Source organism: Hibiscus syriacus, unplaced genomic scaffold (genome assembly GCF_006381635.1).
Source record: "Hibiscus syriacus cultivar Baekdansim isolate YM2019G1 unplaced genomic scaffold, ASM638163v2 tig00111398_pilon, whole genome shotgun sequence".
NCBI lineage: Eukaryota > Viridiplantae > Streptophyta > Magnoliopsida > Malvales > Malvaceae > Hibiscus > Hibiscus syriacus.
This window is the reverse complement of record NW_024063081.1, coordinates 259090-281708: the sequence shown is the minus strand read 5'-3', so window position 1 is coordinate 281708 and position 22619 is coordinate 259090. Positions and strand designations below refer to the sequence as shown.

At 34.2% G+C, this 22619-nt stretch overlaps 3 protein-coding genes across 4 annotated transcripts; 2 read left to right on the top strand and 1 right to left on the bottom strand.

The window, feature by feature from the left end:
* Positions 1-12362: 12362 nt before the first annotated feature.
* Positions 12363-14612, top strand: LOC120161152 (tRNA 2'-phosphotransferase 1-like). Its single transcript, XM_039171413.1, has 8 exons — positions 12363-12589; positions 12679-12777; positions 12908-13055; positions 13384-13473; positions 13589-13643; positions 13728-13850; positions 14238-14294; positions 14446-14612. The coding sequence occupies exons 1-8, from the start codon at positions 12408-12410 to the stop codon at positions 14532-14534; spliced, it is 843 nt and encodes a 280-aa protein (XP_039027344.1). The 5' UTR covers positions 12363-12407; the 3' UTR covers positions 14535-14612.
* A 1037-nt stretch (positions 14613-15649) lies between these two features.
* Positions 15650-18492, top strand: LOC120161150. Of its 2 annotated transcripts, none has more exons than XM_039171409.1 (7): positions 15650-15778; positions 15884-16063; positions 16371-16588; positions 17067-17210; positions 17352-17569; positions 17705-17963; positions 18081-18492. In XM_039171409.1, the coding sequence occupies exons 1-7, from the start codon at positions 15700-15702 to the stop codon at positions 18207-18209; spliced, it is 1227 nt and encodes a 408-aa protein (XP_039027340.1). In that variant the 5' UTR covers positions 15650-15699; the 3' UTR covers positions 18210-18492. The 2 variants fall into 2 exon arrangements, with proteins under 2 accessions (XP_039027340.1, XP_039027341.1); XM_039171410.1 differs by having other exon boundaries at positions 15657-15775; positions 18081-18489.
* Positions 18493-19089: 597 nt separating this feature from the next.
* Positions 19090-20919, bottom strand: LOC120161149 (UDP-glucuronate 4-epimerase 3-like). The gene has a single exon (XM_039171408.1). It carries the CDS (start codon positions 20599-20601, stop codon positions 19288-19290), a length of 1314 nt encoding a protein of 437 aa, XP_039027339.1. The 5' UTR covers positions 20602-20919; the 3' UTR covers positions 19090-19287.
* Between the last annotated feature and the right edge of the window lie 1700 nt (positions 20920-22619).

Below are 22619 nucleotides of genomic sequence, written 5' to 3'. Positions count from 1 at the left end.
TGGGTTTGATGCCAAAGAACTAAGTTTGGTCCCTGGCCTGGTTATTCCACCAAAGTTCAAGGTTCCAGATTTTGAGAAGTATAATGGGACCACATGCCCTTCATATCATATCACTATGTATTGTCGTCGTATGACTGGCTATGTAGAGAATGAAAAGTTGTTGATCCACTGTTTCCAAGACAGTTTATATGGGTCTGCATCCAGATGGTATAATCATCTAAAACGTACTCAAATACGTTCTTGGAGGGATTTAGCTCAAGCTTTTTTGGGTCAATACAAGCACATGACTGATATGGCCCCTGAACGAACAATGTTGTAAAGCATGAATATGAAGTGCAATGAAAGCTTTCGACAATATTCACAACGATGGAAAGACGTTGCTTCTCAAGTACATCCACCATTGACTGAAAAAGAGTTCACTACTTTGTTCATCAGCACATTAAAATTTCCTTATGTTAATCACATGATAGGGGTTGTCCCTAATAATTTCTCTGACATTATCATAAGTGGAGAAATCATCGAAATGGCTATCAAGAATGGCAAGATAAGAGGCTCTGACAATACTAAAGTAAAAAAAGAAGCCGGGGTTAATACAGTGAGGTCTTATTCAGTTAAACATGGTACCAAACCTTATAGAGTGATCAAGAAGAAAAAGAATGTGCAGGGATTTCAATTTCCTCCCTTCCACTGTTCGAGTGAAAAATTTCATCTAAAAATGCTCTCAGCCAGATCAATTACTCCACAACTTGATTAATCACAGTGGCCTCCAAATGAGAATTGGACCTATAAGGAAGTTCCTTGGATAAATCAGACTGGAATTCCAAATTGTTCAGTTAAGGTTCCTGGTAACCTTAAGGGAAATTTCCAAGACCCTTTAGAGCAAGCAATTCAAAAATGCAAGATAAAAGAAGGGGTTAAGGTTTAATGTTCAGAAACTGTTGTTGCAACAGAAACTAATGTAACCAAATCCTACGAAGAATATCGGGCACAAGAAAATGGGAAAAGAAATCAAAAGGCTCCCATGGATGTAATTCGAGATTGGCCTATAGGTCTAAGAAATAATGAGGCAGATATAACCCAGAAGACACCTCAGATACATGTATCAGATTTGCCAAAACCAGTAAGGCAAAGGATAACTTAAGAAATCTGGTTAATATTACCCCAGTTATAGCTGAAATGAGCATTCAGAACCCCCTCGATAACATGAGAGCATTCATTCGTTCAGAACAATCAAAGAAAGTGATAGCCTCGCGAGCGAGAAAAACTTGAAGGGTTTCAAGAATCTATCTCAGACCTGTACCCTCATTTGGTTAAAGGTCAATACATTACACCAAGATTGGTGAAGGTGTCACCAAAGTCTTATGCCCATTGCTATGATCAAAATAGCTTCTATAATTTTCACTTGGGGGTATCTGGACATTCAACAAGGAATTGTTGGTCACTGTTAAAGGAAATAGAGACGCTCGTCGACAAGGGAGTCTTGACACAAGAAATGATCAAGAAATGGGGGGAAAATAAGGATAAAAATCCTGGGCCAAGTACACACCCAACATTAGAGGAGTAATGATGCATAAACAAGTGGAAGTGTTATCTACCACTGTAGTACTTTCTATTTTCAGCATCTTGTTTGAACTTGTTTTTTGTTCCTTTCTCCGCCTTTTTGCAATAAATAAATATGTGTTTTTTTTATGGTTATGAGCAAGGAGTCAAATTTTAATCTTGAGATTATTGAGTATCAAGTAGATTAAATATTCTTTTAATTTTTCAAGAGTTATAGATCTATTGGCAAGTGGTAAAATTATGTCTTCAATATCCCATCCAATGCCAATTACAACCAAATCCTGACACTACAAAGATTCCGAAGAAATGTCTCCACCTGTTTTTGAGACACCTACTCCAAATGTTTACCTTTTCGGGTAGAGTTGATTGATGATACTATATTCCACCATATATACGACTTCAAAAGTCACACATTTATCCTTCCAAACACAAAACCATCATAAACCAAAAGACCTCAAAAGAACCAAACTTTCAATTATCCGTGAATCTTACTACAAGAAGAGACGAGATGAGGCATCATGGACCAACTCATTGAAGATAATTTCGAGTGATTAGGGCATACTCAAAGAAGAAGGGGAAAGTGATTGATTGAAATAAATATATCATGCATTGATTATATTTTTCATGTAAGTAAAGTTAATCTTGAATATTCATCCCCCTGGAGATACATCTTTTTACAAGGACTTCTATGTATGAGATGACTAAACTTCGCGCACAGATCAAGCACGCCAACTCAGTGTCATATCGCCCAAAGCTGAAAGGGGCATTTGAAGGAGCAAATAAGAACCTTAAGAGGATCATTACAAAGACCACTGAAGCTTACAAGGATTGGCACGAGAATCTACCTTTTGCCTTATATGCATATTGAATTACTGTGTGAACATTTATTGGGGCCACACCTTATTGTTTAGTCCATGGGATGGAAGCAGTATTACCAATTGAAGTTAAGATCCCATCATTTTGTATTCTAAAGGAGGACAAATTGGAGAAGAATGAATGTATCCAATCTCGATTTGATCAATTAAACCTTACTGATGAGAATCAATTGAAAGCTATTTACCATGAGCAAATGCATTAGAAACAAATGATGAAATATCACATTCTAGAGAGGTCCAAGAGGGTGATTTAGATGTGATCTAGTGTTTAAAAATATCTTGCCTATACATAAAGATTTCCGTGAGAAATAGATGTCTAATTGAGGCGGGTCAAATATTGTAAAAAAGGCCTTTTCCTGAGAAGCGTTAATCTTGGCAAAAATGGATGGGAAAGTTCTGAGAAACCAAATAAACTTAGATTCTGTCAAGAAATATTATACTTGAAGAAGAAAAAAGGACAAAAAGGAAAAAGATGTATTCAAAGCAATTGAATTCTTATACTCATCCAACAAATAAAGAAAGCAAAAAAGAAAAAAAATGAAAAATGAAAAATGAAAAATGAGAAAAAAGAAAAAAAAAAAAAAAAAAGGGGAGAAATTGAATCAAGATGGGTGACTCCAGGGAGCCTCAAGTTACAAGATGGATCAAGTACAATTAATTCAGATATTCATATTCAACAAGAAGAGCAATAAATGATGAAGATATGAAAAAATGGAAATGAATCCAAAATTTGGCAGTCTAGAGGGATCCAGATGATGGAAAAATCCCAGCAAGGCATATCCAAGTCAAGCAAAGCAAGATTGAAGGCATCTAAAGAGAATATCTTCAGAATTCATTCCGCCTCTCAAGATTGATTTTTATTTGCAAAAATTGGTTTTTAAAATCTTTAATGTATGATATGAAAAATGATAAAGGGGGGTTCAAGATGTAAATTTTTAAATAACATCTTGAAACCAAAGGAGAATTTGAGTTGAAAACCTAAAAAGGCAGCTCGAATATTGAATGGTGCAACAAACGACATAAGAGATGATCTTAAGCTCTTAAATGAAGCACCGCACATCCCAAAAGATGTTCCTGAAATTTTGGAATCAAGAAGTATTTCTACAAAGATGAGCATAAGATCCATTTCTTCAAGTTAGTGGAAGCTCGAAGCGACATACTGAACCAACTTGAAAGAACCTACTTTACCAGAATCCACCTACACCTTAAATCAGTCAATAATTTTGACACTTGCCATAGGACTATGATTTTTGAATGATTTAAAAGTGTAGTTGATTTATTTGATATTCATTAAACTCATTGTTTATGATTTGATTCTATTGTGAACCTGAGAAGGGCATTACTTTTCAAAATTCTTTCATTCTTAAATAAAGAAAGGAGAAAAAAACATTTTCAAACAGGACAGTCTCAAATGAGGAAGGTCCTTGAAGCAATTGTTGCTTATTCTACCTCTGTTATAGAAAAAGAATGAACGAGGCCAGAATAATGAAGCACTTCACATTTTTGAAGGCAAGTGGTCCAAGAAGCCAGAAAGTATGGAGAATTGAACTTGTGACACTCCCCTATGACATTATTAGCAGCTCATCAAGAAATATTATCGTTTATCTCATGCTGAGGGCGATAAGCATCACCAGACAGATTATTTTCCCCAACCATCAATTCATGTTCTCTAGAAGATTACATCATAAAACCATGAACAAGTCACTACCTGCACTCTGGTGTTGGCTCAAGTCCTGATACATCATTGCTACTTCTTCTATGTCGATCATTTTCTTTGTCAAGATGATATCCATTATGTCCTTCAGAAGATTGCTTAATTTGAATTTGAGGACTTATGGCACAGAACAAGACATTGGAACAAAATATACCCTTATAGGCCTTTTATATAGGGTAACATTGGTTACAGGATTCCAAAAGTTGAAGATGACTAGTTTTATTGTTAACTAAACTGTTCCATGCTTCGAAAAGAGTGGGATATATTGAAACAGCAGAAGAGACAGTCACTGTGGCAATCATTGCAAGAAAATGCACCAACAAAAATCTTCTATTTCATCCTGATGATGTTTATCTCTTCCAGTAAGGTTGTTACACTGGATGCCATCGACAACAAGGTCGAATTCGACAAATCTACTCATCAATTGCTCCAACCGATCATCATTCAGTTCTTGTACATCTGTTTTCAAAGGTATGCCAAGACAATAGAAATCAATCTCTGCATCACTGATTCCAGAGAAAAGAGACAGGACATTGATATCACTGGGGAACTTGTCTCTAGCAGCTCCTCATGTATAGTTTTTAGGGAAACCTAGAAGCATTTCCACCTCATCAGGTTCAAGTGGATTAACTTTATTCCTTCCAACCCATACCAGATTCCATTTTCAGTACTCATCAAGAAAATACTTCTGGATACTCGAAGGTGACTCATCGTCATAAGCTTCAAGAGCCTTACAGATCCTCTCTGTCAATTTGGCACTTCCTGTACATGTTTATAAATTGTTCAACTTTTTCAATGGAAAAGCATCATGTATGGTACATGGAGGAAGCAGAATAAGAATAAATCTGTTCTCAATTGGAAGATTATGAACATAGCCCATTTTCAGTGTAGTAGCATGAAAATGCTTCGAATCTACAAATTCTGGCTCTATATCGAATAAGTACTATGATATTCCAGTCCAAACATTAACTGGAGCAAGTGCCATGTGCTCATAGTAGAAATAAGAAGACCCAATAGCATCTTCTGGAAGTGTTCTTTGAGTTATCTGATCTGGTTTGATATGAACCTCAAAACCAATCATTGGATTTGAAAGATTAATTTGCTCATAGTAGAAATAAGGAGACCCAATAGCATCTTCTGGAAATGTTCTTTGAGTTATCTGATCTGGTTCGGTAGGAACCACAGAACCAATCATTAGAATTGAAAGATGAACTGCATGATCGTCTTCATTAAGAAGCTTCTTTTCAAGCTTCCCCTGCTTCTTCTTTTTTAAGAAAATCATATCCCAAGTTTCGCCTTTTCCTGTAATTGGGATCATTGCATAATGGCTTCCTATCTTCTACCGGAAGAAGTGTGTCAGTAGCCTTAGCCAGTTGATCAGCACATATAAAATCTGTCAACTCTGCAATTGATGAATTCAGACCACATCTCCATGGCTATTGAAGCCTCAACCTCTGAATACCCTATTTTTGTCAAGTATAACAGTTTATTCTCCTCATCAGAATCAGAATTCATGATTTCCTCGCTATCAGAAGAACTATCAATATCTGTGAAATCATCCTGAAAGATCGCTTCATAATCAGATGAGTTGTTATCAGAATCAACATGTTGCATGGGTGTGGATTTTTGAAGAGCATGTACCACTGTATATGTAGTCTTGCTATTGCATCAGATTACTGTTTGCAGAAATTGGTTTCTTTCCCACAGAAAAGTATATTTCAGAGATGGCCTTCACTGAAAGATGATAAGCCACTGTGTCAACCTGGAACGGATTACCAAGCTATTTTTACTTCACTGTCTGACTAAATCCCTCCAGATACAGAAAATGGTCACCTCATTCAGAAGACACATATTTTAGACGTTTCTGTCAGAATGATTAAATACTTCTTAAGTTTGTGACAACATAAAGAGAATTTCAGTTACTTGACAATACTATTGTTTAGTGACACCAGAATGAGAGTATTCAAGATAAACATATTTGGGGCACGAATAAAGCTACAAGTACCTACAACAGTTCATTGTCAAAATTGAACCTCGTGGGGATCATGACATTTCAGTCAAACAGACATTGAGAGTGAATCAGACAGATATAGATGGACATATTGAGGGCCCATTTCAACCAGAAATAGAATATTGTGGCATTTTGAAGGCTCACAACAATATGAATATTTGGGCATTCTTGGAGGCTCATCTCAACAAGAAGTAATGTTGAGCACACTTTTAACATCTGTATCAGCAAATATTTGGGCATTTTAAAGGTTCATTCAGACAGATCCATGTGGGGCATTTTGAAGGCTCAGATTAACAAGAAGCAAATATTGGGGCATGCTGAAAGCCCATTTCAATATGAATTAGGACTGTTGATGCATTTTTTGAACGTTTCGTATCAGCAATGTTGGGACATGCTGAAGGCCCATATCATCATGTGTTAAAGATCATTGATTTGAGAAAATATTTCCAATGATACAGAAAGATATAAAGAATGAAAAGGGTAAAACAGTGACAGTCAAGCTATCTATACATAATTACTTCGTTCATCAGGCAGTTACATCAGGGTCTTGTTATTGAACAAATATCTATTCAGCAAGTATGGTTTCAAATACCCAATCTTCTTGAACCATGTGTCACATGACAGTGTGTTCTTTGTTAAGCTACATCATGGTTGCATGAATAAAGAAGATGATCCCTTTTTAGACCATTTGATCCAAGGATCAGTTCCTCTAGACCTCGAACTCTGAATTTGGCCTTTTGTGTGTCAGTGATAATTGAAAATATTTCTTTAAGATTCTTGTCAGTTAGTTTCAACCATACTGTTGAGGTTACGAAGCTGTTTTTTCACATCAGTTTTTTTTACTTGATGACATTGAAGAGAGAAGCTCATGTATATTGCTCTTTCCCGATGTTACTGGGTTTATCATTGCCAGCTAGACTGAATCGAGTTTTCATCTATTTGGTTTATCATGTGTGTTTCATCCCCAGCTGTAAGAATTCCACGGATATCTTTCTGTACATTGATTCTATAGCTGAAGTGTTTCTACTTTCTACAATGCTCATTATGAAAGAAAGCATGATCAATATCACATTTGCCTTTTCCAGAGATGATATCAAGATTTGTTGGTATCTCCTATTCAATTCGATACCAGCACATTTTGTGAATTTGACCAACTTTTTGGTCATACCAACATTACACTTGAATCCCCACTGAGTTTTGTTCTCAAATGATCTTGTGACATCATTCAAAATCTTTGAACACTAGGCAAAGAGCTTCAATGATTGAGAAATCTTGGCAGAAGCCACAGAAAAGGATGAATGTGTTGTCAAACGCTTTACGAATGTCTGAACTAAAACCACATGAGATGAAGAATGTGTTGTCAAATGTTTTACGAACCAGTTATTCTGATGTTGAACCAATGTTGTGATCATATGTTTTCCATTTTTGATCCAAGATGAAGTTTGTATTCTTCAACTTCAAGATTATAAGATGAGATATGATGAAGATTTCTTTCCACAGAAGGAGAGCTAAAATTTTAACCACAAGAAACTAGTTGAACGACAGGTTGTGGTTAAACATCTCGACATGATATGGTCCAAGTTGTTGTATTCGAGATTGAATTAAATGTGGAGACATGAAAGGAGTTGAGATAATTTCTCCTTATGATGTGTTTCAAGAGTCAAATCAGAACAGACTCTACTCTCCTAATTAATCCCTGCTGAGTCAGGCATATCTACATCTACACTCTTCAAAGATGATAGATTCTCTTTTTAAAGATGATAGATTCTCTCTTTTCAAAGATGAAAGCTTTATGGGATTTATACACAAATCCAAGCAAATAAAGTTGGTTTTATCCAAGACAAAATGGGGCATCAAGGTCATAGTTCTGACTACGACAAGAGTTCCACAAATGAAACAATTCTTCTGAGACTTTCATAAAGCAAAGAAGACATAAAGATACAAGTTGATCAGATGGTTCTTCAGAAATTCAAGCTTGATAGCATAAGTTGCTACACTGATATCCAGAGGTGACCCTGGCAATAAATGATAAAGTGGAGGAAAACCGAGTTCACCATTTTGAAGTCAAATGAAGATTGCATCAATATTCATGGATCATATTTAGATATTTGCAAAAATAGGTGCATTTTCATTCATTTTATCCATGTTGAATTTTGAAGGAATTTCAAAGATTCAAATCATCACTTGATGGATCAGCTTTTTCAGAAAAAGTTCATAATAAGAAGAACTCATCTAAAGAAGGAAAAAAATTCATAATGAGAAGAATTTGTTCAACCTTTTGCTCAAATCCATCATTTGATGGATCAGCTTTTCCAGAAAAAGTTTATAATGAGAAGAACTCATCTGAAGAAGGAAGAAGAAATTCATAATGAAAAGAATTTGTTCAACCTTTTGCTCAAATCCATCATTTGATGGATCAGTTTTTCCAGAAAAAGTTCATAATGAGAAGAACTCATCTGAAGAAGGAAAAAGAAATTCATAATGAGAAGAAATTGTTCAACCTTTTGTTTGAATTCGTCACTTGATAGATCAGCTTTTCCAGAAAAAGTTCATAATGAGAAGAACTCATCTGAAGAAGGAATAAGAAGTTCATAATGAGAAGAATTTGTTCAACCTTTTGTTTGAATTCATTATTTGATGGATCAGCATCCCCAGTGAAAGAGTTCATAATGAGAAGAACTCATCTGAAGAAGGAAGAAGAAGTTCATAATGAGAAGAATTTGTTCAACCTTTTGTTTGAATTCATCATTTGATGGATCAGCATCCCCAGTGAAAGAGTTCATAATGAGAAGAACTCATCTGAAGAAAGAAGAAGAAGTTCATAATGAGATGAACTTGTTCAACTTTTCGCTCAAATTCATCACTCGATGGATCAACTTTTCCAGAGAGAGTTCATAATGAGAAGAACTCATCTGAAGAAAGAAGAAGAAGTTCATAATGAGAAGAGCTTGTTCGACCTTTTGCATGACTCTATCACAGAAGGAGATATATCATCATCAGCATTTCCAGAAGAAGTTCACAATGAGAAGAACTCATCTGAAGAAGAAGAAGTTCACAATGAAAAGAGCTTGTTCAACCTTTGCTAGATTACATCACAGAAGGAGATAAATTGTCATCCCCAGTAGAAAAGTTCATAATTAGAAGAACTAATCCCAAAGAAGAAATTATTCAACATTACCATTATAATCAAGTGAAGTCAAATGGATAAAAAAAATTATTATCTTTTCGTCTTTGCCCTATTCTTGTTAACACAAGAATGAGCAAAGAGGGGCAGTTGAAGATACTAATTTTTTTTACCCATTTTTTTATTTATTATTTATTATTATTATTATTATTATTATTATTATTATTATTATATTATATATTATTATTATTAAAAAATAATTACAGGCCCAATGAAAACTGGACCGGTCCAGTTACAAATAACCAAAACCGGCCCAGACCAAAATAAAACCCTAAATATTTAGGGTTTCAGCTAGGGTTTCTAAACCCTAGCATTGTTGCCGTCTTCGCCGCCTCCAAGAACTCCCAACAGCCGCCTCTGCCGACACTTCCCAAGCCAGATGGTCCAACCAGCTGCTGCCGACGCCTTACTACCACGCCGCCGCCTCAAGGAACACTCTAGAACGCCAGATGGCAACCAACAGCCTTCCCTACAGTGAGTCACCAGCCTAGCTTTGGTGACTCACCGAACTTTTCATCCTTCAGACCGGTCCGAGCAAGCGACCGAGATGGCTATAAAGCCATCGTACCTGCAAAAATGAAAAAAGGGAGGAGAACCGAAAGACAGGGAGAACAACAGGAGAATCAAAAGCAACCCAGCAACCACAAAACACTAAAATAATCAAGAAAAGACGGAGAGATATTTATCGAGAAAGCCACGCCATCACCGGAATTCATACGAACCTCCACGAGTCACTGAAAACCTTCGAAAACCGAAGGTATTTTCTTAGATTTGCTTCGATCAGGAGCCATTTAAGGAATAAAGACACCGGAACCGTCATTAGGACGGTCCGATCTACATTTTGGTGTAAAAATGATATTTTCCGGCCACCGAATGCGGTGGCCGGCGGTGGGGATTACGGCGGCAGACGGCTGCCGGCCGATGACCGGCTTCCCTCAATTAGAGAGAAGCGAGAGAGAATTCTCTTCTCTCTCAGTTAGAGAAAGAAGAGAAATGAAACGCTGGCCCTTCGGGCCAGCTGGAAGGGGATTATATACCCCTTCCCAAACGACGCCGTTTTGGGGAGGGGTATATCTATAATTTTGCTTTCGGATAAACTATTTCCGCAGCCACTATAACTTTAAAAAGTTTCAATTTGATCCTTATAGCATGTTTCTATATATTATAATTCGATCTAGTAATTTTATTTCATTTTATTTTAGTTCTTTACATAATATAATATATATATTTAGGATAAATACCTAATTTAGTCCCTTATAGTTTAGTAATTATCATTTTAACACAAATTAATTAAATAAGGATAAATTACATTATTAGCACTTAGATTTTTTATTCGAGTTAGAGTCTTTAATTTTAATAATTATAATTTTAATCACTTATTAATACTTAGGTTTAATTACATCATTAGTAATTATATTTTTATAATACTATAAATAAGGGCTATAAATTTTAATATTTTATATTATTTTAATTTTATATGTTTTAGTCACTAATGTTAATTATAAGTCTTATTGCTTTTTTTATATACTTATTTTTAAATTTATTTATCTTACTCATTATTTATATTTTAATTTTATATGTTTAAATTATTATTATTTTCATTATTATTATATTAAAATAAATTATTTTTAAGAAAATGTTTTTAATTATTTATTTTATTTTTTAATATCGAAGAAAAGAGCTGTCTTAAAACACTTAGAAGTCATTTTTCTGATATTTCTAAATAAATAAATATTTTATTTATACATATTAATATATTTTCTTTAAATTATTTGAAATAACATAATTATGAATTAAATATATCTTTGAATTTCTAAATTTCAAATAATAGAGACAATTTATAATTAAAAAGTACCAATTTTGGGCGTTGTAGGGGTGTTAATCCTTCCCTAAACGTAACCGATCACGAATCCCTTTTTATTATTAAAAAGAACGAATTTTTGGTTAAAACGCAGATCAGTTTATCTTTTAATCGATGTTTTCTTAAAAACTCTTTTAAATGATGATTTTTAGGTATTCGACCTACCTGATCCAAAAGGCCGATGGCGACTCCCAAATTATTTAAAAAAAACCATTTATTCACATCACTTTTCCCGCCAAGTAAAAAATTCGCGGTTACGACATACCTAAATGGTGGGGTGCCCAGTTAGATGATCACTGCCCCCTAGCAAGTTGCCCCATTTCTCCCGGAATACAAGCTGAAGGTTGCCCAGTTTTTAGCTGAAAATCTACTTGCTTGTCTCTGTTTTTAGCTGAACAAGATACTGCAACAAACCTGAAAGGACTAGCAGAGTTTTGCAGCTACCATTTTGTCCAAATAATAAACCAGTATCTACTCTATCACCCACCATACATATTCTACATGTACTTAAAAGAATCATTCTATGAGTCTACCATTGGTGTGTAAATGAGACGTTCATGCTCAGTCATTGTTGAGTTAAGCTCCGGCAACTTAAATATTCATTCCCCTATATACCACTTATGTCACATTGAAACTTATAAAATAGTAAATAGATATTTAAAGTTCATTCCGTCATAAAATACTTCGGTTCTTTTGATTAACATATGTATTCTAACACTGAGGTGGCTTAAATTAACACTCAAATTATGAAACCTAGTAAAAAAAAATGTCGTGTAATTACGAAACATTGCAAAAATAATAGTACTATATATCTTTAGTTCTAAACATTTTTTTTATGTTTGAATTTAAAGAGGGAAAATAGAAAAATAAAAGTATTGCCGTGATTTTATGTCTGTTGTAAAAGGTGAGTTTATCTGTTAGTTATAACTGTCAATTAAGAGATTTTTGATTTAGAACCTTTTGTCATTGTCATAGTTTGAACCTCAAATTTCATTTCACTCATCTCTTGTCTTATAAAATTGAGAGAAAAAATAAAAATAAACAATCACTGAAAAATCAATTTAATTAAATTCTAATGGACCTATCTAATGCGTAGCCCAAAAGATTTTGCAAAGAGCCACGAGGAGCAAACGAATCGTATCCTTTCCTGCCGCCATTGTTACCATCTTCTTCAGAACTTCGCATTCAATCAAACCACCCGTATGTGGGCTAATCTGGCTAACAGTAGCATTCGAATTTTATACTGTTGCTTTACTCAGCGTCCACCTGTCCCCTCTCTAGTTTCCAGGTTCCGTGCCCTAACCCTCTTGGAGAAGACGATTCTTAACAACAATATGTCGTCGTCGTCGTCTTCGTTTTCTTCTTTCGCTCATTCAAATAGAAGGTATTTTCAAATTTGGGCACGAATTATTGATAATCGATTTGATCATTTGGTAGCAATTTTGATGTCTATTTTTTGGGGGGATTTGGCAGTGGAGGCAGAGGAAGAGGCCAAGAGATGAAAAATGATCGAGAAAGATCCAGAGGCCGTGGCGGGGGAAAGGACAAAATTGATGCTCTTGGTCGACTATTGTAAGCGACGTTGCAGTTTAGAACATTCTGACAGTTCTTTTTTCTCCACTGTTTTTGCTTAAAACCATGGGGTGTACTCGATTGAAGTGATTTTTTAATTAGTATTTTGTTTTGGTTTTATTATCTTAAGGACTCGTATTCTGCGGCATATGGCTACCGAACTGAATTTGAATATGAGAAACGATGGTTATGTCAAAGTTGAAGATTTGTTGAAGCTGAACTTGAAAACTTTTGCAAATATTTCTTTAAGGTCACACACTGTTGATGATATCAAGGAGGTAGGATTTGTGAAAGCATTTTATTGTCTCTGTTTACTGTTGAAACTTGAGGATCGTTTCTTGTTTTGATTGAAAATATCCCAATTGCTATCCTTAAAACATGAATTTTTTTGTAGTGAAAGATGAAAATAGCTTCTTTAGATACATTTTAGCTATCACCAGCCGTAGTTTAGATTCTTGGTCTCTAAAATATTGGTGTAAAGTGATGTTAGTGAAAGGAAAATGTTTATACGGCGCCCAAAGGGGAAAAATGAAATGTTTATAGTCTTGCTTTATGATTTTCTTTCGAAATTCTAATGATTCATGGTCAAATATTTCTTTATTGTAGGCCGTCAGAAAGGATAATAAGCAACGATTTAGCCTTCTGGTAGAAAATGGGGAGCTTTTGATACGTGCAAACCAAGGTCACACTGTAACGGTGATGAATTCATTCATTCTTTATCTGAAGTTTCCTTTATGCTTATCTGTTGTTTTGAGCATCTTTGTTGATGTGTGTGCACTATCTAATGAAGATAGGATATGTCACATTGCAGGCAATCGAGTCCGAAAGCTTATTAAAAGAAATCCTTTCAGCTGATGAAGTGCAAGGTAAGAACATCATTTCTCTTATATTGATGCTCGTGTTAAGTCTTTTATTTTGCTTCATTGGCTTGATTTTCCCTGAAATGACAGTTTGCGTACATGGAACCTATAAGAGGAATTTAGAATCAATTTTAGAGTCAGGTTTGAAGCGCATGAAACGATTGCATGTCCACTTCTCAAGTGGCTTGCCAACTGATGGCGAAGTGATAAGTGGTGAGATATCATGAAAAATCTCTTTACCTGATGATTGTAGTGATATGATATCTCTTATTCATCTCTTATGATTCTTCTTTAACAGATCCAATAGGGTATTCTGGTCCGTTGAACTTTAACATATGTTCTTAGCAATGACATACAGTACTCGTTCATTTTACTCTTGGTTTTTAATATTCAAATTAAGCATACATGAAAAACTGCTTTGGTGATCGCCACAGGATTCATGCTAAAGAATATGAAATGGGATTAGTAAGATTCGATTTATGATTCCAACTTTAATCGATTATAGTAAATGGAGAACACTAATCAGGATAAATCAAGTCATGGGGAAGCTAAATGTTGCTGACTTGCTTCTGATGATTAGGTACTTTTCGTTTTCTTCAGGTATGAGACGAGATGTTAACATTTTGATCTATCTCGATGTTAGAAAAGCTTTGGAAGGTAAGTGTACTTCTTTCGAGTTTTAGGGCAGTGATGATTCTATAAACTGAAGGAATATCTGCAAATCATGCCTTTGTCACTTTTGTTTCGAGTCATGTCATCTTCCCTTGTTAAACAAAGGTCCTTATGTTGTCTTGTTTGATGAGTGTAGAAGGAATGAAGCTGTACATTTCAGACAACAAAGTGATATTGACCGAGGGGTTCGATGGGGTGGTGCCCGTCAAGTACTTGAGAAGATAGAATCATGGCCGGATAGACGACCTATACCTTTGTCAAATGTCAAAAATTGAATTATCACTTTTGTACATTTTTTAACACGTGGGATTTTTTTTTTTTTTTTGATCTGATAAAAGATGGTTTCAGTTTGTTTTATTTACATCATCGGCATCCATTTCTCTACAACTTTCCATCACGTTTATTACTATTTTGTTATTATTATTTATTTTATAATAGATGGTTCATTGTATGGAAAAATAACTCCATACAAGAAATATGATTTTATATAGAAAATTAATTTGAATGGAAAAATAGTGTTATACCAATTATAAATAAAAAGTAGGAAAATATTCTCCCCTGGTCATCAATTGTTTATTTAAAAAATTATTAAATTAAGTTAAAATTATGATTAAATTGATAAAATATGTAAATATTGAAGATTAAATTTATAATTATACTAAGTTTTTTAACAGATACATCAGTTAAATCTTAATGGCTAGTAGTTTGATTGCAACACTTGGTCTGATTGATAAAATTAAAAAATCGACGATCAAAGTGAAAAGAAATAAAAATTAAAAATCGATGATCAAAGTGAAAAGAAATAATAATCAAGTGATTATAGGTATAGTTTACCCTGAAATTTAAAATTTAACAATTATTAAACTTTTAAACATGGTTCAACTGAACTTTACCCAAAATTAAAAGACGGGTGAACTCTCAAAGAACGTTGAGATCTCTGTATTGAACTCTCATCAAAGATTTATTCTGTATAGCTCCGTCGACAACCCAACCCCTTAAGGCTTGGATATCTTCAATTTCTTCTCTCTATCTTCGTACTGCATCTCATCGTTTAGTTTTTTTTTTGTCTTTTTCTGATTTTGTAAAAATTTCCATAGTTATGTTTTTTTTCTGCCTGATCTGAGATTCATATACTTTTAGCTCTTGAGAGTTCTAAACTATAGCTCTAATTGGAATATCTCGTTATGATTTGTATTAATGTTGGATTCCCGAATGTGCAAGTTGATGGGGTTTGAAAATTTAGCTTGAATCAATCAATAATAACTCATTTCTGGAAAGCGGTTGCTTCCCACTTATTTTTAAATTTTTTATTTTTTTGCAGAGTCGGGTTTTGGGCTATTTCTGTACTGCCATTGAAAAAAATTCCTCCTCATTGAAAGATTGATTAGGCATGAAAGCTTGTGCTGGATGGCGTCGTTTCCTCCTTTGCTTCCCACTTATTTTCATCCTTCCTCACTTGTTCTCTGGTGGTTGTTCCTCTTTGCTACTAATCTATTCAGTTGTGGGTTTTTTCTAATGTCTTTTTCTGTTTTGTTATTGAAGACTTTTAACTGATTCTTTTTTAATGTTTTCAGTTCTGGAATTGCACCAGAACCAAGCAGTCACAGACGCCCCCAAGGAAAACACGAAGAAATTTGATGTTCAGAATTCATCGGCAAGGGATGAAGCCCCCAAGAAAATAACCAAGAAATTTGATCATCTTGTTCTTGGACCCGCTTCTGGAGAAGGCTTGCCCAACCGTTTGCAATGCCAAGGTTCTTGCTAATTTCCATGTTTCTAGTACAATAATTTGATAGAAGGAACCCCAGACTTGCATTCACTTCTAAAAACTATGGTACTGAAATAAATGGGTACGAGATTAGGAGTCTGCTGTCTTGACAAATGTGATATGACATTCGCTTTTCTTTTTTTGTCTCTGCTTGCTCATTAATATATGATATTCTTATTGGAAAGAAAGTACTTTATTGGGCTTCCAGTTCCCAAATTCGTCGCTTGGATGTTCTACATGTATATATGTATATATGTTTTCTTATAGAAAATTATGTTTTCAATATGTTGCAGGAGTTAAAGCTCTCAACAAGACCCATTTTTCAAACCCATCTCATGCCTCTGGTGTTGGAGATGGTATTGCATTTGTCACTGTTTTTACCATATACAACAGCTCACCTGAAACTCCTGTGAATAGTAGATTGTCAAACTCAGTTACTGTTGGGAATGCTTCTTATAGCAAGCCAGAGAGATCGATGGCCATTTTGAACGTCTTCATTAACTTCATTCAGGTAAATCAGTTAAACACAATATTGTGTCTGCTAGAGAGAGCTGTTTGTAGTTTCATAAATAACTGTCTCTGTTATATACGAGTTCTTATTTAAAGTTATTATCTTGTCTTCTAATGTTTTATGGCATTATTGTAATGTATTGAATCGTTCTAATTTTTATTTTGTATTTTGGTATCATAAAGGAAAACATAGTGCTAGAGATCATTCTTCTAAGTTTTGGAATAATGTCTATTCTAGACCTAATTTAGGATGTAGGATTGAATTCATTAGCGAATTTTTTGGATTTATTTTAAGTGGGATTTACTTTCCTGTGGCCTTTTATGCAGTTTATATAAGTCGTTTTTATTATGTTTGTAGGTTCAGTGTTGATTTTTGAACCACTTCGATATTGATAAATATTGAGTATAGTTATTCTGGAGGATTTGTTCTACACCTAGAGTCAATTGCTATAATCAGGGTTTTGAATTAAATCTTTCAGATGAGAATGCCTCAGAGCAATGTTATTATTCTGACTGATCCAGAATCAGATCTCTCATTGCACCAAAACGGAGTTACTGTACTTCCCATTCGGGGTGAATATTCCAGAGACAAGTTGATGCTTCAAAGAATCAGGTCTTACATTGTAAGAGCACATCATATTGATATATAGGTAGAAAAGTTTTGCCGTTAATTTATATCATATGGGTATAAGTCCAAAATATATAGTTTAATTATGAAAAACATTATCCTAATTCAGCTGCCAAACTGCCATTTTCCCATACAGACCTTTCTCAAAATCAAGCTTGAGAAGCTATCTCAGGAGCAGGGGCACATAACTCATTTCATCTTTACGGACTCAGATATCGCTGTAATTGATGACCTGGGTCAGATATTTGAACAGTACCAAGATTTTCATTTGGCTCTTACTTTCAGGAACAACAAAGACCAGCCTCTGAATTCTGGATTTATTGCTGTGAGGGGTACCCATGATGGTATTTTAAGGTTGAGACTTGAGACCCCTTTTTACTCTTACCATATCTGCAGTGAATCTAGAAGAAACATTTTCTTTCCTCTTGATATTTTGACAATATGCAGCCAAAATTCTCTAAAGAAACTGAATATGTGAAACTGCTGCAGGGCAAAATATTTTCTAGAAAAAGTATTGGAAGTATATAGCTCCAGATACATGAAGGCTTCCCGAATGCTTGGAGATCAGCTGGCCCTTTTTTGGGTTGTAAAGTCCGATGCTTCATTTGATGCAAAAAGATTTAGTAAAGCACAGGCTTTTACCAAGCAGATTGGTGGTGCATCAGTGCTGTTTTTACCATGTGCTAAATATAATTGGACACCGCCGGAAGGTGCTGGTCAGTTTCATGGCATGCCTCTGGATGTCAAGGTATGCAAGTCTTTCACGATCATTTTGGTTGGTAGCTGAATCCGAAATCTGACTGTATTTTATGCTGAAGTTGTTTCATGCATGAATTTCTTATAATTTCCATCTTACTGGATGTAGGTTGTTCATTTTAAAGGATCGAGGAAACGCCTAATGCTTGAGGCTTGGAACCATTACAGTTCTACTACTGAGATTTCAGATATGTTGTGCCTCATCTTGAAGAGTGGGAGAACAAAGTATGATTTTTGAGTGATTTCATTTGGTTTTATAGTGGATACTGCATCTTATGAGTTATGATACATTGATGAAGGGGAATGAATGCCTGGGATTTGGAAAGTTTTATATCATGTGGCCTACAGTCCCCATGTTTTGGTCGAATCTGGTACATGAATACATTTGGAAGAGAGCTTACACTCAAGATCGTGGAAATGTACAATTTGCAATTTTTCTTCTTAAATTTCATTTGATGAACAAATGCAGTACAAATATGCAAACAAATATCAGATGTGAACCTGAGGGACCCAACATGTTTGACCGTATTTTTCATTTTGCAAGTGCATAATTTAGCTGTGTCTAAACAGTACTTAATATATAGGGTAAATTATGTATCTAGTCACCCAATTATTCTTGCAATTTTATCTTGGTCACCCAATTAGTTTTTTAAATCATATTAAGTTTACGTTTTAATTTCATTTTTTGTCACCCACCGTTAAAATTTGAATGGTGACACTAATGTATCACCATAAAAAATATCATATCATCGTTAAAAAAATAAAAAAATTATCACGTCAACAATTTTTTAACGATGAGTGATCAAAATCTAAGTTTAGGTATGATTTTGGAAAGAAAAAATAGTTGAATAGCTAAAATAGAACCGCATAAATAGTTGAATGACTAAATACTTAGTTTGCCCAAATATATATTACTTTTAATGAACCAACCAAGTAATTTTATTTGGGCTATATTAAGTATGTTCAACCCTTAAAAAATTTGTTACGACACAAAGATCTAGCATTCACCAATCACAGCACATGCTATTACCAGTCGTGAATTCCACAATGCCAAAACTAATAACAATTACAGTCCACGGAAAATGACAAAAAAAAAAGATTTTTGGAGTGCCCCAAGCCCCCAACAGCAAGCAATGTTCATTGATCACAAAATTGCTTCAAACTAGGACATGACATCCCTCCTTATATGTCATCATTAAAGATAATATGAAACAACAAATAATTGGGCAAAGAACAGAGAAATGTCGAAAAACAATGTTAAGAATGATAATGAACAAGAATTCAGATGATGATCCTACCATAACATAAAGAATGGATTATCCAGCAGCCTTCTTCCCACCGGAATAGTAACCGAGATACCATCTGACAAATTTCTTCAACCCAGTTTGCAAATCAGTTGAGGGCTTATATCCGAGCTCCCTCTGAGCCAAGCTAATATTAGCATGAGTGAACTGAACATCCCCGTTTTGCGGTAACTTGATAATTTTCTTCTTTGCATTAACCTTCAAAAGCCTCTCCAGGATGTTCACAAGATCCGAAACTGGAACGGGCAAAGTGTTCCCCAAATTATATATCCTGAATTGAGCCGGACCCTTCTTCTTCCCTCCACTACCTGTACTCTTCTCAGCGGTATCCAAAGCTGCTAAACACCCTTTCACAATATCATCAATGTAGGTAAAATCTCTAGCTACTGTACCATGATTAGCTGCTTCAAATATTGATATGGTCTTCCCTTTCAAGATATCCCTAGTGAAGAAGAAATAAGCCATATCTGGCCTTCCCCAAGGGCCATAAACTGTGAAAAACCTCAAGGCAGTTAAAGAAAGTCCGTATATATGATTATAAGTATGTGCAATCTCTTCACCAGCTTTCTTAGTAGCAGCATATAAACTAGCAGGTTGATCAGTCCTATCTTTCTCAGAAAATGGAACTTTGCTATTAAGCCCGTAAACCGAACTCGAAGAAGCCCACACAATTGCAGGTTGTGGATTAGCAGATTTACAAGCTTCAAGTAAACTAACAAGACCGGCAATATTGCTATGAACATAAGAGCTAGGATTTTCCATAGCGTACCTGACCCCAGCTTGAGCAGCCAAATGCATAACGTGGGTAAATGCGACGACCTCGAAAAGTTTCCTTAAAAGGGTCGAATCATTGACATCTCCTTCCACAATGAATACCCCACTTCGGTCCAGAAGTGCTTGGCGAGCTCTTTTCAATGAAGGGTCATAATACTCGTTGAAATTATCTAGTCCAAGAACACCATCCCCACGCCTTTTCAAAGCAGTCGACACATGGATGCCGACGAAACCGGCGGCTCCGGTGACCAAGACGGAGATGCCGTCGTGGGAACGGATGCGGGCAGAGGAACGGGCCCGTTTTTCCCAAGCGGGTCCACCCCAGTTGTGGGCACGGAGAGAGCGGCGAGATGGATCTTGAGGGAGGGGGTTAGAGGAAGGGGATCGATAGAAGAAGATGAAGATCAAGGCCAAGAAGATAAAGGACCAAACTGAGAGCTTCATAAGAGAGGAGTGCCACCTCAATTTATTGTGAACGTAAGGCGATTTTTCCATCTTGAATTTCCCCGGAGTCGATGGAATGTTGTCAAGATAAGATATGTGCTTTAACATCAAATGGGGCTGTTCTTTCCAAGATTCAGAACCTAGGTTTCTTTTGAAATTATAGGGTTCTGGAGAAATGGGAAGTTTCGATTTGAAGATTATTTCAGTTTCCCTTTAGATTAAATGGAAAATGGGAATCTTCTGGTTCCTTCAATGGATGGGTTTTGTCTTGTCGGTGGTTTCTTCGATTGGGGTTTATACTCTAGAGCTCTTTCAATGGCTTCCAGAATGAAAGAAAAGAGGTCAAGATTTGATTTTCGTGTTGAAAAAAATAGAGAACTTGAAGAGAGACGATGAAGAAGATGAGCAGAATAATACTTCTTTCTGAAGAAGAGTCGAACTACTGAATTTGATGAAATGGTTTCATTTGATTCATAAGATTGGGAATTCTTCTAGAAAGTCATTTTTCATCCCATAAATAATGTTAGTATCTAAAAATTAAATTAAAATTATTATTTAAAAAGGTAATTTGTTACCTACCTCAAAAGTTTCAATTTTTAATTTTTATTATGAAAAATCATTTTTAAGTGAAATTATATTTTTATTCTTAATTATTCAATTTTAATTAATTTTTAAATTAATACATATATATAATTATTTATTAATGTTCAAATTGATTGAACATAACAATATAATTATATTACTAAATAAAATAAAACCTACATTAAAATTTACCTCTAAATTCAACATTTTTAATCACTTTAGTTAATATTTGTATATTTTAATTTTTTTGTAATTTTTTGTAATTTTTTTAGTATTTTTATATTTAATTGTTCATATATTTTAAATTTTTAATATTTTTTCACAAATCAAATAAGCCCTTAAATTTTTTTCAAAAAATTAATTTGACTCTCGAACTCGACAAAAAAAAACCACTTCACCAATCACCATGAACTGTCACGTCAGTACCGTGAAGTTTCACGTCAGCATTGTAACAATCAAAGTGAATGAATTTTTTTCTAAGTTCGAGGATCACATTGAATTTTTCTAAAAAGTACAAAGGCATCATTTACATTTGTACCAAAAAATTTAAAAACAAGGAAAATAAACAAAGATACAATTTAATAAAACAAAGTAAAAACAATGAATACAAACTATCAAGACAAATACTGAGATTGATGTTGTCATCATTAAAAGAGAGAGAATAAAACGACGATGATAAAAAAAGAAGAAGAGAAAACTAGATAACCCTAAGAAACCCTAAAGAAATACGTTTAAATAATTAGTTGATTAAATTTTTCAATAGGTTATTAAATGTGGCTTTAGTCTCTTTAATTATGATTTGAAAATTAAAATTTAATTAATAATATTATTAATTAATCTTAGTTTAAATTTAAAATATGCATTATTACTTGAATTTCAATTTTTAATTCGCGTTTTTTAATATAAAAATATATTTAAGATTAATAAAAAAATCCGTTAATAGTATTATTAATTCAACTTTAATTTCCTAATGAAACAACTAGAGAGTTTAGATTTCCAAAAATAAAAACAGAATGATTAAAATTTAAAAAATGCAAAGAATATAGGAATTTAAGGGAAATTAAACCTCTTCGCCGAGGTAAGAAATTTATTAGTTGGAAGAGAGGACTTGGGAGGAAATGATTTTTATAACTTAAATTATTATTTGGTTAATGTATGTTTTGAGTTCTTGTATTCTTTATATATTTGGTATTTAGTTCTCTTACTATTATTTTTAGTAATTTAATTTCTTTATTTTTAGATTTAAAATTTTAAATTTAATTGGTAGTACTGTTAAAATTATTATATTTCATCTATTAATGTGATATTTTAAAGTGAATATAAATAGATAATTTGTGAAGATAAAATAATTAATTTGGGGGCTTACTTTTTTCTACCATTAAAAGCTTAGAGTAAATTATATTAATTGTAATACCCCAAATTTTGGCTAGTGACTAAAATATAAGTTTTGAAAGTTTAGTGGCTAAAGTATAAACTTTGAAAAGTTTAAGAACCAAAATTTGTAATTTTTAAAAGTTATATATTTTAGCCTGTAAATGAATAGT

Coding starts and splice junctions, on each gene's coding strand:
- LOC120161152 (XM_039171413.1), top strand. CDS start 12,408: ATGTGGGCTAATCTGGCTAACAGTAGCATTCGAATTTTATACTGTTGC. Junction 12,778..12,907: donor GATGCTCTTGGTCGACTATT/GTAAGCGACGTT, acceptor TATTATCTTAAG/GACTCGTATTCTGCGGCATA. Junction 14,295..14,445: donor TGTTAGAAAAGCTTTGGAAG/GTAAGTGTACTT, acceptor TGATGAGTGTAG/AAGGAATGAAGCTGTACATT.
- LOC120161150 (XM_039171409.1), top strand. CDS start 15,700: ATGAAAGCTTGTGCTGGATGGCGTCGTTTCCTCCTTTGCTTCCCACTT. Junction 15,779..15,883: donor TCCTCACTTGTTCTCTGGTG/GTTGTTCCTCTT, acceptor TAATGTTTTCAG/TTCTGGAATTGCACCAGAAC. Junction 16,589..17,066: donor TCTTCATTAACTTCATTCAG/GTAAATCAGTTA, acceptor TAAATCTTTCAG/ATGAGAATGCCTCAGAGCAA.
- LOC120161149 (XM_039171408.1), bottom strand. CDS start 20,601: ATGTTAAAGCACATATCTTATCTTGACAACATTCCATCGACTCCGGGG.